This window comes from Condylura cristata, unplaced genomic scaffold, assembly GCF_000260355.1.
Source record: "Condylura cristata isolate star-nosed mole 26May11 unplaced genomic scaffold, ConCri1.0 scaffold00002, whole genome shotgun sequence".
Taxonomy (NCBI): Eukaryota; Metazoa; Chordata; class Mammalia; order Eulipotyphla; family Talpidae; genus Condylura; species Condylura cristata.
The window spans coordinates 11901482-11916209 of NW_004567103.1; the positions used below are offsets into that span (position 1 = coordinate 11901482).

General features: G+C 53.5%; 1 protein-coding gene across 1 annotated transcript in view; it reads right to left on the reverse strand.

Annotated features, from left to right (window-relative positions):
- Window positions 1-11936, reverse strand: part of STK11IP (serine/threonine kinase 11 interacting protein) — a 15619-nt gene extending 3683 nt beyond the window's left edge. The window contains exons 1-19 of the mRNA XM_004674249.2: window positions 11864-11936; window positions 11606-11691; window positions 9496-9701; window positions 9226-9300; window positions 8863-8958; window positions 8386-8493; window positions 8207-8278; window positions 7216-7342; window positions 6911-7014; window positions 6664-6759; window positions 6434-6475; window positions 6120-6266; window positions 5913-5997; window positions 5056-5385; window positions 4745-4950; window positions 4312-4428; window positions 4046-4223; window positions 1188-1418; window positions 985-1088 (exon numbers count right to left, since the gene is read on the reverse strand). Coding sequence (XP_004674306.1) covers window positions 985-1088; window positions 1188-1418; window positions 4046-4223; window positions 4312-4428; window positions 4745-4950; window positions 5056-5385; window positions 5913-5997; window positions 6120-6266; window positions 6434-6475; window positions 6664-6759; window positions 6911-7014; window positions 7216-7342; window positions 8207-8278; window positions 8386-8493; window positions 8863-8958; window positions 9226-9300; window positions 9496-9701; window positions 11606-11666 — 2385 coding nt within the window. The 5' untranslated portion in view covers window positions 11667-11691; window positions 11864-11936. The remainder of the gene's footprint in view (window positions 1-984; window positions 1089-1187; window positions 1419-4045; window positions 4224-4311; window positions 4429-4744; window positions 4951-5055; window positions 5386-5912; window positions 5998-6119; window positions 6267-6433; window positions 6476-6663; window positions 6760-6910; window positions 7015-7215; window positions 7343-8206; window positions 8279-8385; window positions 8494-8862; window positions 8959-9225; window positions 9301-9495; window positions 9702-11605; window positions 11692-11863) is intronic.
- Between the last annotated feature and the right edge of the window lie 2792 nt (window positions 11937-14728).

Here is a 14728-nt window from a genome sequence, read left to right on the forward strand (position 1 = left end):
CGCCGACGCCTTCCCACCTTAGGGTCCTGCCTGTCCTGCCTCCAGACACCTCAATAGTTGGAGCTGGTCTCCGACAAGAGGCCTCAGGTGACTGGCTGCCTGAGAGCCAAGTTACCTGTGAGCACCTTAAGGTGCTCCTCCCCCTGCTCAGCCTAGGCACCCCCATGCGCCCTCCCACCCCGAGCCTCCACCTGCACTCACACCCAAGGGAGGCCCCATGCTGCATCCAGTCCTCTGGCCCCTCCAACCTACATGCACACACTGCACTGTGTTCCAGAGCGCAAAACTGCCTGCCACCCCCGGCTTCCAGTACTTCAGAGGCTGTCAGCCCTTGGGATCAAGTCCAGACTCCTTGGTAGACAACACGGGTTGTTTTTGGACTGGCTGGGCATACCTCCTCAGCCTCCCCCCAAACACTAGCCTCCCTCCATGTCCCACACCCCACATTCTGGCTCCCCCAATCATGGATTGTTCCCCACTTACTACTTTCCATTCCACGCTGCTTCCTTTATCGAGAACATTCTTTTCCTCCCTCTTCCACAACTCAGTCTTCAAGTTGGTCTAACCATCACCTCCTCATGAAGGGGAGGCCTCCCTGGTCCACTCGGATGCCGCTCAGGGGCTTCATCCTGATTCTAGCATTATCCTATCCCACGATCTGACCTCCACAAACTGACCGCCGGGGCAACCCTGACTCACTCTGGGTCCCTGGTGTCTAGCGCTGCTAGGAGCAAGCACGTGGATCCGACAGCCCCGAGTCTTCCTGATAGTGACGGGGCAGGGGGCTGAGCGCTGGGCTGGGCTTGACGCCAGCTTGCTCCAAGGCAGCCACGCACACGCGAGGGAGGTATTACCTCCCTGCCATGCAGGCGCTCTGGAGTTGCGAGGGGAAACCTGACAGGTGGCTCCAGACGACTCCTCTTACTCTGACTCAGTCTGCTATAGTGGGACCAAGGGCTCGGGCACTGCCAGGCTGGCACCCACCTTGATGCAGCACTGGAACTCCTCCTGGGCATCAGTGAACACCTCCACGTCCAGGAAGAGCCGGAGTCGGTGGTCCACAGAGCGGAAGTCACAGTGTGCTGGGGCTGGGGGGCGGGTGAAGCAGTCAGCCTGTCCCAGCCCCCCCCCACCAGTGCCCCTTCCCTCCACACAATGCCACCCCATCTCAGTCCACCTGTACTCACAGGGGCTGAGGTTCCAACTTTGGTAGTCGTGGGATGCAGGGGCCTGAGATGGCGCACTGGCATTCCCGCTGCTGGGGTCACCGTGGCCAGGAGGGTCATGGCCAGAGATGGGGGGCTGGGAGGGAGCCAGGGCATGCTCCTGCTGCCGCTGGTCCCCCTCAGTGGGTGCCCCAGACAGTGCCAGGAGAACCACGTGATCGCTCCCACAGTTTGGACACACGGCAGCAGAATCTGGAAGGAGGCATAGGTGGTCCCTACCTACGAACCTTCCAAGCACCCCAAACCCACATGCTCATAATGTCCCCCCTTGTGCTCAGATTCGCCTGGGCCTGCAGCTCTAGCTTCATCCCCTGCCACCCTCCCAACCCAGTGGCCTCCCATTCCAGGGAGGGCTGAGCCAAACAAGCCCATGACCTCCTCAAAACGCACGCCCTTCTAACTTCAGGCCTTCTCAGAGGGCCAAACTCAACGCAGCCCACTCCAGTCTCCACCCAGAGCTGGGGTGGCCTCGGACTCGAGTGCTCGGGACCCGCCTGTGGGAAAGCCTCAAACCCAGAGACTGGGGCAGGGCAGACCGCAACAGACAGGGGCCCGCCACTGTCCACATCACTTAAAGGCTGTGACGGAAGCGATGACAAGGCCCCCCCAGGAGCTCTGTGCCTGGTGCCTCATCTGTAAAACAGGGGTGATGACAGTGTCGATCTTCTAGGCTGTCACCCTGAGTGGAGTCAGGGCAAGAAGCCCAGACAGGGATCAGCAGCAAGGGAAGAAACGTTCTGCTTCCACAATGTGCTGGGCGCGTGCTGGACCCTTTGATAGTGCTAACAACATCTCCCTGGCCGGTTTTGCAAATGAGCTCCCAGAGTCGGGCAGCTGGACAGGGGTAGCAGCCACGATGGACACACACCCTTGCGCTAGGCACCAGGCTGAGTGGCTTTTTGCCGTATTTAAATCTCCTAACAGCACCGGGAGGTGAGGCCATTCTCTTCTGAGCTCAGAGGAGGTAATGGAGACGCCAGTGAGGAACACGTAACACACGGGGGTGTCCAGTCATGACACCGCCACGAAAGGGACCCCTGGGCCACAGGACCCCACGGGCCCGGTACAGTCCAGATGGGGGGCACAGTTTCCACAGCTTCAGCTGTGCTGCTGGGTCCCCAGAGCCCCCTGCGCAGGTACGGGGAGGGGGATGAGGGAGAAGGCTGACACAGCTATGCAACCTCTGTCGTCAGACACGGTCCGGATGGAGGGGAATTGCTCTGAAAAATCAGACTTTCCACGCTAACTTATGTTATGACCTCCCTTTTTTGTATAACTGTAATATCAAAATATTCTGAGCAACTTTCAGCTTACAATTGGACTGCCTAGACCGCACAAGGCCTGCCTGCCCTGACAAGCAAGCACTGCACCAGGGTGAAAACTTCCCCTGAAGTCAAGTGACTTGACTACTGACTGATAAATAAAAGCAAAAGGGCTGTTTTTGCAAAGTCTCTCTCACTGCCGGATGGAGGATAACCCACATCTTATCATTCTATCATCTCACCTAGCCTTCTATTCAAGAAGAATTACTCAAACTTCCTATTGTTTGGCCTTTTCTTATCATTCTATCATCTCACCTAGCCTTCTATTCAAGAAGAATTACTCAAACTTCCTATTGTTTGGCCTTTAGATGTGGAAATTCATCCAGGTTGCCTGTTTTTAAACTAATCAAGTTTTCCACCTGCTACACCTTAAAGGAATCCACAAAAATCTTCTGGCTAGTTTTTCAGGATTCTACTATGTAGTCTTTAGATAAGAAAATTCACCTATGTCTCCTATTCAGAGATTTGATTAGCAAGGAATTTCCTCTTCTCTCTCCCAGGATGATTCAGGCAGAAAAACAAAAACCCATTAAGTAGTAGATAAGGTTTAAGGGACTTCTATCTTAGTTGATCTCCACTATAGTAATATTAGTCATAAACTTTGTGCACTTATGTACCTGTTTTTAACCTTGATTGATTTTAGAATGCTATATCTCAGCTAAAGGGCAATACGACCCTAAACTGTTCTTAGAAAAAAAGATGATTGTAATCTCTCAGCCCAGTTCGTGTGTTGATGTCATCTCACTGCTTGCTCGTAATGTATAAAATAAACCTCTGCTGAAGGCAGAGCAGGAAGACTTGCACCCAACTCTGACTCCCGTGTCTTCCTCGTTCTCCTTTCCCCTTTTTTCTCCCTTTCCCCCTTTTTTAGGAATCTCCACACGCCGACGCCTTCCCACCTTAGGGTCCTGCCTGTCTTGCCTCCAGACACCTCAATAGTTGGAGCTGGTCTCCAACAGAAGGCCCCATGCCCGAAACAAAATTCAAACTCCTACGCCAGCTGGTGCCAAGGAGGAAGACAGTGGCCTTCGGGGCCACGACTCCACACAAGCATTATCAGGACTCCTCGGAGACAGCGTGCTGACTGGCCCGCAGTGGGGAAACCTCTCGTCTTAGGAAGAGAACGAGAAGGGCTTACAAGGTGAGTCAGAGGAGGATGATCCAAGCCGGACTGGAAAAGCATCCGAGCAGCAGAAAGTGCTCAGGGCTCACCAGGCCCTGCGAGCTTTCTCAGATGTCATGGAAAGAAGGGAAAATGCCTTCAGGCCATGAAAAAGTAATGAGGCCATTGGAGTGCACACTATTTCCAGGAAAAAAGAAATAGGATATAATTTCTTCTTTTTCTTTTGTAAATGTAGCAGGCTGATGGTTTTATTTTTCCTTTAGACACAGCCGGACCCTTCCCTGGGGCTCCACGTCCACACCTCCTGCACACCCACTGTCCCTGAGACGGTAGAGGTATGTGCCAAGGAGGTCAAGGGCCCGGCGGGCACCTACCTGTCTTTTGGAACAGAGGCCTCCAGCCTCCCTCCCTGTTCGCCCCCTCTCCGGGCTCCTCTGGCTGGAACTCATGGCCACAGCGGAGACACTGTAGTCGGCCCCCCAGTGGGTCTTCTGCTCCCGCCAGCTGGTGCTGAGCTGCGATGGCTGCCGGGGTCAACACAGCAAGCAGCTCCTAAAGAGGACAGGCCGGATGCAGCTGTGGGCAGGGCGACCCCAGCCCTCAGCATCCCCTCCCGCCCCCAGACCTCTGGGCCCGTCACCTGGACAGCCGCTTGTGCGTCTGGCTCCAGCACCACATAGCGACGCAAATGGCGGTCGGGGCAGATGTAGGAGAAGCGCAGAACCAGGATGGGGACCTGGGGGGGTGGATCTGAGCCCTGAGCAGGAAGAGGGGATCCAGGTGAAAAAGGCAGGGGGTAGCCAGAGGGACTGGGAATTACAGAGAACACAGGGAAAAACAGTAGCCCTAGACTCACAGAAGTGCTTCTGCTGGCATCCAAGTCTAGCCTGAATCTCTACTCCTCGGCACAGCCCCCCAAGTCTCCCGGGGTCAAGCCCTTGCACCCCACAGCTCCGCTCCGCAGCACCAAAGGCCAAGAAGTCTGGTGCCCGGCACCTAACCGCTGTGGTGCCAGCGTGGGCCCCCCTGAGAAAACCCAGCGCCTCTTCTAGAAGCCCACTTCCACCACTCACCGCAGGAACTGGCTCTGCCTGGGTCTGGGCCTCCAATTCCATCTCAGCTGCCTCCAGACTCTGCAGTTCAAGCCGCTGCAGGATCCGAGCTGCCTGGAGCTCCACCTCCAACAGGTGCCTGGCAGTGACCCTGAGGAAGCATTCCTTGCACCGGGTGTCCTTGGGCCCCTCCAGGGGACACACCAACATTGGGCGACACAGCTCCGCTGAGGAGAGGCCAAGAGAGGACCCTGTCAGGCGGAAAAGGAACCCGAGGCTCTGCCCGCCCGGGGGTGGCATCCTGCTGCGCCTGCCCCATGGCCAGCGCTCACCTTCCACCTCATTCTGCTCCTCCTCCTCTTCCTCTGCTCCTTCCTCCTCCTTCTGCTGCTCCTCCAGCTCCTCTTCCTCCTGGGGCTCCAGCCTCACCCCAATCTCCTCTGCCCTGTCCTGTGGTGACTTCTCTGGGGGCGCAGGGTCCGGCACTGGCTCTGGGCTCAGGGTGTCGGGTGGCCGCGTGCCGAGGGTAGGGGGTGTGGAGGCAGCCAGAACGGGAGTGTCCAGGGTCTGCAGGTGATTCCTGTACTGCAGCCAGTCACGGCCAAACCGTTCCCGGAAGCTGTTCATGAGCTCGAGTTCCCGGTGCTGCTGCATAAAGCACCCTGGGCAAGTGGGGGACACAAGGATTATCAGGCCTGCACCCCAACACACCCCTGGCAACCCCAGCCTCTCCTGTGAGGGCTCCTCAGGTGAAGTAAAGGGTGCAGAACTGCTCCCCTGGCAGCCTGTCCCACGTGCGTACACGGAACTCTGGACCAGACGCACATGGCGCAGGCTGCTTGGGAGAGCAGCCACCCGCGCCCGCACGCTCCCTCCTGGGGTGTCGTGCAGGGAGGACACTGGCGTGACTGTTCATCCCAGCACTTCCAGGGCCCTGGTCACAGAGCCCTTTCATGACATGGCCTCCTGACAACCCCCAAAATGAGCGTTCCTTGTAAACACTTTGGAAAACGCTGTCCAGGAGCAGTGTCCTCTGCTTGCCCCAAACTAAAAGGCAGGAGGAGTGAGAAAGAGGCTCTCGCCACGTCTGGGGGGTCCCCTGGAGCAGAACCCTGCCTGGCACCACACCCCCACCGTGCATTTTATTAGAGGGGGAGTTGCGCTGGAGAGAGGGGTGAGGCTGCCTTACCAGCTGGAGAAGGGTCCATCGTGCGCGGCTCTGGGTCCGTGTCACTGGGTTCCGAGATACTTGCCCGCCTCACGCGGACTCGGCTCTGAGGGTGGGCAGAGGGACAAAGGTCTCTGAGGTCAGGGCCTCCTGCTCGCCAACAGGGAAAGGCCTTACTAGTTCCAGCTCAGCTACAGCCTAGAGCTCCCCTCCCAGGACTCTACTCACCTTAACCTTCCGAAGAGGGGGCTGGGGCACTACACCCCCAGAGGAGAGGCTGTCGCTCAGGTCAGGGCCCCCTGAGGTTTCGGTGGCAGGTCCCACTGGCCGGGGCAGAGAGGGGGCTGCAGAGTCCAGCTCCGAGGATGTGGAGGCCTGGCGTGGGACAAGGAGGAGAGACAGGCAGGAGCCAGGCGGCAAGGCCACCTGGCCGAGGGGAGCCTCCTGGGGAAGGGACCCGGAAGTTTCCTGCCCGAAAGCCCCTCAAGAGCACCCCTACCTGGCCTCCCTGTCCCACTGCCCAAAGCCCCCACCACACTCACCTGAAGATCGGTAACTGACAAGACCTTCCCATCAAGAAGGAACTGAGCAAAGATAAAAGGGAAGGGGGCAGCATTGGTGGTGGGGTGCACACTCACCCCAAGGAGCTCCAAGCCGGGAGTGGGCTGGGGGACTCCAGGGGGGCCAGGGCCTGGGGGCGGGGTGGGACGGGCAGGAGGATGCAGGCGTGAGGAGGGACGGGAAAGCGGATGCACACAGGAAGGTCACTCACGCCTGGCGCTGCGTCCCTGGCACGGGGTGACAAGTACTGGGCGGTGGCTGCTCGGTGTGTGGGGTGGAACCACAAAGGGTTGCCCTCCAGGTAGAGCTGAGGGGCCGGACGAGGAGATGGGAGGTGGGCGTCAGGCCTCCAGAGCGAGGACCTCCGGCCTCCAGAGCAAGGACAGGCTCTGAGGAGGGAGAACGGAAAGGACAGGGGCGCAAAGAAGGACCCCCGGACCCGAGAAGCGCCACCTCACCTTCTGGAGCTCCGTCAGCAGCCTCAGCGGAGACAGCTCCCTGTGCCCCTCCAGCAGGTTGTAGGCCACATCCAGGTGCTGCAGCTTCCGCAGCTGCTCCAGGCCTGGGACAGGGAAGGGGTGCAGATGGGGGGCGGGCAGTTGGGGACAGGCGCTGCAGAAAGCCAAGCCCCAGACCTGTCCTAAGACCACCTGGAGGCTTCGGAGGCACAGGGTTCCCGGGCCCCCGAGTTTCTCGCTTCCTCCACTCCCCTCCGTGCTTCACCCTCCCCTACTCCCTGGCGAGTGCAGGAACCCTCACTCACCGTGCAGGTTCTGGAGCTCATTGCCTCGCAGTATCAGGGTCCCCAAAGCAGCCCCTGAGGGGCCCATTCTTGGCACAAAACGCAGGTGGTTATAGGAGGCGTCCAGATGGTAGAGCTCAGACAAGTCCTATGGAGGTGAGGGTGACAAAGAGGCCCGCTGTGACCAAACTCAAGCCAGGCTCCTCTGAGCACCCTTTTTAAAAAACATTTATATATTGTGCATACAGAACTGGGGTACAGGCCAGAAATGCAGGGGTGGTGAGAGGCTTCACCAGAGACGGAGTGGGGAGCAGGACAGGCCGACTGACGAAGCACACTGCTGAGGGGAGCAGCGGGCGGGTCAGGAGAGGTCTGCCGCGCCATGTGGGTCACCTCCGGGGCCAGGGCTCGAACTCGCACTGAAGCGGCTACAGCTGGCTTACAGTGCTGTGTGCTATCTCATTGCACCACAGGGAGGGCCCTGAGCACGCTTCTTAATCAGGCCACGGTCTGGGCCGACAGGACTGCCGTCAGCACAAATGACCTTATTATTGACTAGAATAATTTTACTACTGATAAAATGTCACAATGGTTTCGTGCCATAAACCATTCTTATTGCAAAAGACCTATTCTTACCACTTTAACTAGTGTCCAGCTTTGCTTCTCCTTGATGGGAGCAGAGAGACATGGGCAGGGAGAAGGGTCCTTTTCTGAGCTGGGCACTGGGCTAAGCAGGCTCAGTTTCAATGCTACAGAAGTAGGAACCCCACCTCACAGAGAAGCAGGGAGGTGGGCTGATTTGCCCCAAGTAACAGAGGGATGAGGAGTTGAAATGTGAACCCTGGTTTGTTTTATGCTAGAGCCTGCGCCCCCTACGAGTACTGACTCCCAGGGTATGTGACTCCATCCCGCAGCAAGGGCAGGTAGGAGCAGCCCAGATCCAGAAGCGAGGGTCAGAGCAGGACGGTCAGAGGCCCAGGCGCCGGGCCCCAGCCAGGCTACACAAACGCACCATCAGGAAGTCCTCGCAGTCCTGCACTTGATTGTGGCTCAGGTTCAAGAAGCGAAGGGCTGACAAGAGACCCTGGGGGCAAGGGAGGTGAGAATCAGACACCCCCATGAAGCCAGCTGGCCCCCAGCCCTAAGCTCCCATCCCTGTCCGCCCAAACCCCTTCCCACTGAGGCCCTCACCAAGGAGCTGTCTAAGGCAGTGAGTGTGTTGTAGCTGAAGTCAGCCGTAAGGAGAGCCAGCCAGGGCAGGGCGGAGCACAGGTCACCACCACAGGCTGAGAGGAGCTCCTGAGCAGGCGACAGGTGTTCCGTCACCCCCACGGCCCCCTCCCCCCACGCCAAGGCCACCACACTCTGTCACCCAGCCGTTCATCCATTCTCTGCGTACTGAGTCCACTCTGACAGTGGACTTAAGCAAGGCCAGGGCCTGTGCCCTAAGAGTTAGTTCACAGTGGGGAGACACTAGAAGACTGTAGATTGTTGACTACAGACACTGGTGTGGCTGCAAGTGTGTGATGCGGACAGGTTCTGACTGCTGCGGGATCACAGCAGGACCTGAGGACACTGGTAGCAGGCGGCACCCAACAGGCACACATCAGAGCGCGCTCCAGTGTTTCTCAGGACACGGCATCAAGGCCCACCCCTCACCCTCCTTACTGATAACGCTTGGATGCTCCTGCTGCAAATCAAGGTCTCCAGCTGGGAGTAGATGCCACGGAGGCCACGAAGGCAGTGGAGGGGAACACCTCGGAGCTGGGGCAACGGAAGGGAGGAAGGAAGTCGGACGAAACCTCAGAGGTCTCATTCCCTCTTCCCCTGACAGGGAGAAGGGAAAAGATAACAAAGCCAGTATGGTTCAGGTTACATGGAAGAGGGTGAAAGTCTCATTACCACAGGGCATGAGCACATGCAGGCCTGCCCCACCCCCCACAGACCCCCACAAAGGCCATCTCCTTCCCCATCCCCAAATGGCTGCTTCAAACTGGGTTTTGGGCAACAAGATCCCTCAATACCCTATACCTCCAGTTTGCGAAGGGACTTGAAAGGAAAAATCTTGATGGGTGCTGGGAGGCCGGGCCCAGGGACATGGACCAGCTAAAGGAAAAACCACTCAGGTTACCAAAGCCAGACACATCTCCCTTCCCTAAACATCTCAGTATGGCCACCAGTGACTCCCGGCTTCTGCATCTGGGCCCTGCAGGCTTCCTGCATCCGTGGCCCGCCCCCAGCCCCAACTTCCACTACTCTCTTAGGCTCTTTGTACATCCTGCCCCATTCCCAGTCCACAACCTTGAGAGAAAGTGTTTTCTGCAGGACATCGAAGAGGAACTGAAGCTGGAGGATGACGGGGGAGTCGGCGGGGTGGGAGGGCAGAGCCACAAAGCCCGCCTGGCCAGGGCTCCATGGCCCTAGGTGCAGCTCAAATACACGGTTCAGCTGCTGCAGGGTGGCAGTCAGCAGGCTCAGGGTGCTACAGCCAGACAGGACGACGTCTCCTGCAGTGACAGGGGCACATGGGAAGAGGGCAAGTGGAAAGGGTCTTTCCTTCATTCTAGGCCTTTGTGACCCCAGGATCTACCCACTCCAACACATACTGCAGATCTCCCACTGCAAGATCAAACTTTGAACCTCCTGCCAGCTCAAAGGTTTTCAACACCTCCCTCTATCTTCAAGAAAAAATACTGATATGAGATTACTTCAATATACGATCCCAAACTGCTTTTCCAAATTTTCTTCTACCTTCAGCTCAGAGAGCCTGGATTGCTTAGTGCCAGCAATGTCCATATGTGGTTCACAGTTCCCTTGTTTTCGGATACCTGTCCTTCCTCTCTGTTCAACTGGAGATCTGCCTCCAGGAAGCTCTCTCCATATGCAACAACACTGAACCATTACACTACAAACACTCCTTTTACATGAAAATCGATTGGTATTTTCTCTTTATTCTTCTGATTGCAAAAGTAATTCAAGTAATATACACATTTACAGAAACTCCCAAGGCATCTTTTAGCCACCTTAGTATTCATCGCTACACCTAAAATAAGTTTGGCTACAAGGTAGACATGGAGGAATTTTCTAAAACCTTTAAAAAGAAAAAGGAGAGGCATAGGCTGTCACAGAAACTGAACACAAATACCTTATGTCCTTCACCCCAATGGTGACATCTTATGTAAATATGACATGGGTATATGAATGCATAATTCTATGCCATTTTGTCATAGCTAACTACCACAGCAAATCAAGATACAAATCAATTTCATCACCATCACCACAAAAAAAATCTCTTTCTGGCTACCTCTATCATCCCTGACCTCTGGAGCCATGTCAGACTTTTTGCAGAATAAATGAACAAACTTTACATGAAAGATTTTCAAAGTACTAGACATTGAGAATAAACACAGATATGGTTCAAGGACTCTTCACACCCTCAAAGAGCCTCCCAGTCTAGAAGAGAAACTAAGACAAGTGAACAGACAATAATGTAACCCAAAAAAGTAAAACTGCTAAAGAAATTCCACAAATCTTATCAATGAACATGCAGCTAACATTAGCTGGGTAAGAAGAGCCAGACAAGTTGGTTGTCTCATTTAAGTCAAATCAGAATCTCCTAAACAGAAGTCCTCTTTAAAAATACGGAAATCGGGGCTCAGAGAAGTGAAGAATCCTGGGTGCAATTATATAACTTACAGCAGCAAGTTGCTACTTCTGTATGATCACAAAGCCAAAGCTTGTTCTGGCACAACTAAAGCCAACCACACATTCATTCAGGTACTACTTTGGTTCCACTGTGCCCTGGTGTGAAAGCCATTCATTCAGGAACTACTGTGGTTCCACTGTGCCCTGGGGTTTCCACTGAGGGAAAAATTATAATAGCTACCAATTTTGAGCACTACTACATATGCAAACACTGTACTAAATGCTTTCTGTGATTTAAAATTAATCACCACAACTTTTTAATGAATGCAATCATTATGTCTATTTGCTGCTCAGGGAAAACTGAGGCTCAGAAAATGTAAACAACTTCAAATTTGAAAGCGAACTGGGATTCCAGCCCAGGTGGGTCTGATTCCAAATCTCGTGCTTTTACCTAGACGAAGTACATTGTCACACAACCACTTTTAGGACTAGTCCCTGACTCCAAGGGACTTAGCGCCGAACAGCGATCACCTAGAATATCAGAGAACATGGAGGAAGTAGCACTCGAGTCTGGATTCCAATGATAGGTTTAGACTGTCAAAGACAAGACACTGCTGGCCACATCATTATAGCAAACCAACTCCAAAGAAATTAATTTGACGCCTCAAGATTAATTCTGACCCTCAGGAGCTGTTACTCTGTGACGCTTAAGGGGGCGTGTCTCTGCAAGGTAGGGAGCAACACCTCCCGGCCCCAGCCTACTCACCCGACTCCCGCAGCAACCCCGCGAGCTTCCACACCAGGGAGTCCCACGCGGCGGTCGTCATGGCCACGGGACGCTGAGGGCGGAGCCTACACAAAGAGGAAGCGGAAGAGCCTCAGGTGGGAGGTGGCGCCAAGAGCCCAGGAAGGACCTCCGCACAAACCGAAGCTAAACGAGGAGAAAAAGGCAAGAAAGAGAACAAGGAAGGGCGTCCTTCCGGTGACCATTCTAGAAGCTTAAGGCCGGTTAAGCCAGACTGACCCTCCTGTGGTGTTCTCCAACCAGCTCTGCAGCCCGGCACCTATCAATAAGGGAGAGGAAGTCCCGCCCCGGAAGGAAGGAGAGCTGGCGGGACGACCGGAAAGCACGCCTGCGCTGGCGGAACCACGCCCTACGCTATGCAAACGTGTCTCTGGGGGCGTGTCCCACTGGTTGGGGCGGGGCGTCCCGGGCTGGGCGAGAGGCTGGCGAGCGGAGCCGGCCCCACGCTGGGCCCCCTAAGCGCCCCCGCTATCTCCGCCCCGCCCGGGGCCCCTTGCAGTATGAGACGCCCGTTGGGCGCGCTCCCGGGCCTGAGGAAAACCTGACTTGCTGTTTGCAAACTTGGCGGGGAAGCAGAGTTTGGAGAAATGGAATTTCTGTTAGGAAAGACTCTTCGCCAGCGAACACTCGCTGTGCAGCTAAAGGAGAGCAGTTCTTTAAAATCTTTGAAAGAGCTGGGGCTGGCAGAGGTGCCATTTCTGGGGTGCCTTGGGCCCCTTTTCCTTAGTCTCCATGCAAGCTCGCTTTCTTTCCGCAGTAGTAGACTCACATTAGTGGGCGGTGATGCTGCATGTACACCTAGTCCTTTTAATCTTAGGTTCTGTCTCGTCACACCGGAATCTAATAGCTATTACCCCGGGGTTTGAACGTGAGAAAACAGGTTCACAGCGGCTAGGTTCTTGCGAAGGTCATTCAATTAGTAACTATGGTGCCAAGATCGCCAAAATTTCTTGGTCCTAAGTTCCCATTGTAGCGTTCCCTTAGCTCCAAGTCAAGTACTGACATCAAGTACCGAGCTAGATTAAGTAAAGAAAAAACGTCTTTGAGCAGAATCTCTGGTTTTCAGAGAGGGCTAGTTTATTGTATAAAGTACCCTTTCAAATTGTTTTCAAAATGCATGGTAAGCCAGTTGAAATAGAAATAGGGTTATATAATTTATCACACATCACAAAATTTGAAGGCTCTTGTTTTCTAGAACCATATTATTTGAAATGGCAAGTTATGCCCCTAAACCACACAATTCAGCATTTTTTGGTACACTATATGTGATCTCAGCCAAAAACCTAACAGGCAGTTAAAATCAGTGGAAGCACATCATTAAGGGCAAAAGCAATATACAAATATAATGTAGAAGTACGGCTGCAATATATTTTTGTTGAATTATTAATCCCATAACCGTGATGACTGTCAGTTACCTGGAACTAGGAAAGGAGGATTCTCACATTCTGTCATACTAACACCAACCCTCTTGGCAAGAAGTGACAGCTTCTTTTGAAATTTTGGACACTGCAGTGCTTTGAGGTTTGTTTCAGGGGTGCCTGGACAGCCCAGTTTTTCTGAGAATTCATCCACTCTCAAGGGTAGCCCCTGTAGTCAGATTTGTCATATGCTCCCTTGTTTCCCAGAAATGTGAAAGTGGGACAAAGAACAGCAGAGATCAGCCACAGAGGGAGAGAGAAACAGACACCCAGAGAAGCAACAGCAGAGTAAGCAGTTCTTTTTTCCAGCTCCCTTGTGAGGGCCACTCCCCTTTCTGCCCTTGGTCTGCAGGAGAGGCCTTGGCCACCTTCCAAAGAATTCTCCCCAGGGCTTTTTATCCTTGCCTAAGTTAGTTTGAGTATATTTCTTACAACTCTGTACCATGAGAATCTTACCGAAAACAAACCCTTTTTTTTTTAAATAAAAATCTGTAAAGGAAAATTATCCCATTCACCATTACAGAAAAAAAGGAATGTGTAACTAGACTATTCTGAGAAATATTCCAGATCTGTATGGAAAAAAGAAAACCCAACTTTAAGGACATTAAAAATAATCTAAGTAAATGAAAAGTGATCATGTTCCTAATGAGAAGATTAATTGTCAATTTAAGGCAATTTCCATCAAAACTCCAGTGGAAAGGTTTTGGAACTTGACAAGTTGATTAAAATTCCTCTGGAAGACTAAACACATGAGCTCAACCAAGAATTTTTGAGGAAAAAAAAAAATAGAGGCACAAACAGGAGTCTTGCCCTCCCAGACAGCAAAATGTTCTATAAAGGGACAGAGGCCAAAGCAGCATGATACAGAAACAGACAAATATTGATAACACAATGAAACACAACAAAAATAATTATGAAGCACAAGTTCATTTTTTTTTAAAGATTGGTTTATTTATGCATACAGAACTGGGGTACAGGTCAGAGGTGCAGGGGCAGTAAGAGGATTCACCAGAGACAGAGTGGGTCTGTCACACCACGTGGGTCACCTCCTGGGCAGAGGATCAAACTCCCACTTCAGCGGCTACAGCCAACTTGCAGTGCTTCTGTTACAGGGTAGCCCAGAGTGGACTGGGCCGCCTGTCAGTGGGGCCTCACCCGCACGCTCACAATTCAGTTATACTGCAGGTACACACAAAAGGGTCAATAACGAGTTTATTTACAAAAGGGGAAAGGAGTAGGAAACAACCCAGGAAAAGAGAACGGGATACAAAGTAAATGGAATACCTTACATCTAAGCTGACTGAACACATCGAATCACGCAGTCTGGAGAGCCATTTCCAAGCGAGAGAGTGAGAGATGCAATCACACCCTATTTATCCCCCAAATTTCCCAGAAATCCTGCTAGCTCCGCCCTAGGGTCCTCGCAGTTCTCTCCCTGGTACTGCTGGGAGTTGTAGTGTGTAGGATCCAGAAAGCTGGAGTAGGGGGTGGAGTCCATAAGACTCTGCAGAATTCCTTTAGGACATCCTTCCCCTTAACACTACGTCCTAACCAGCTCGCCAACAGGGAGAGCCACAAATTTGTTTTTTACTACATCTGATGAAGTGGACTTTTTTAGTCCTTTATTTTAAAGATTGATTGATTGATGCATACAAGAACTTGGGTA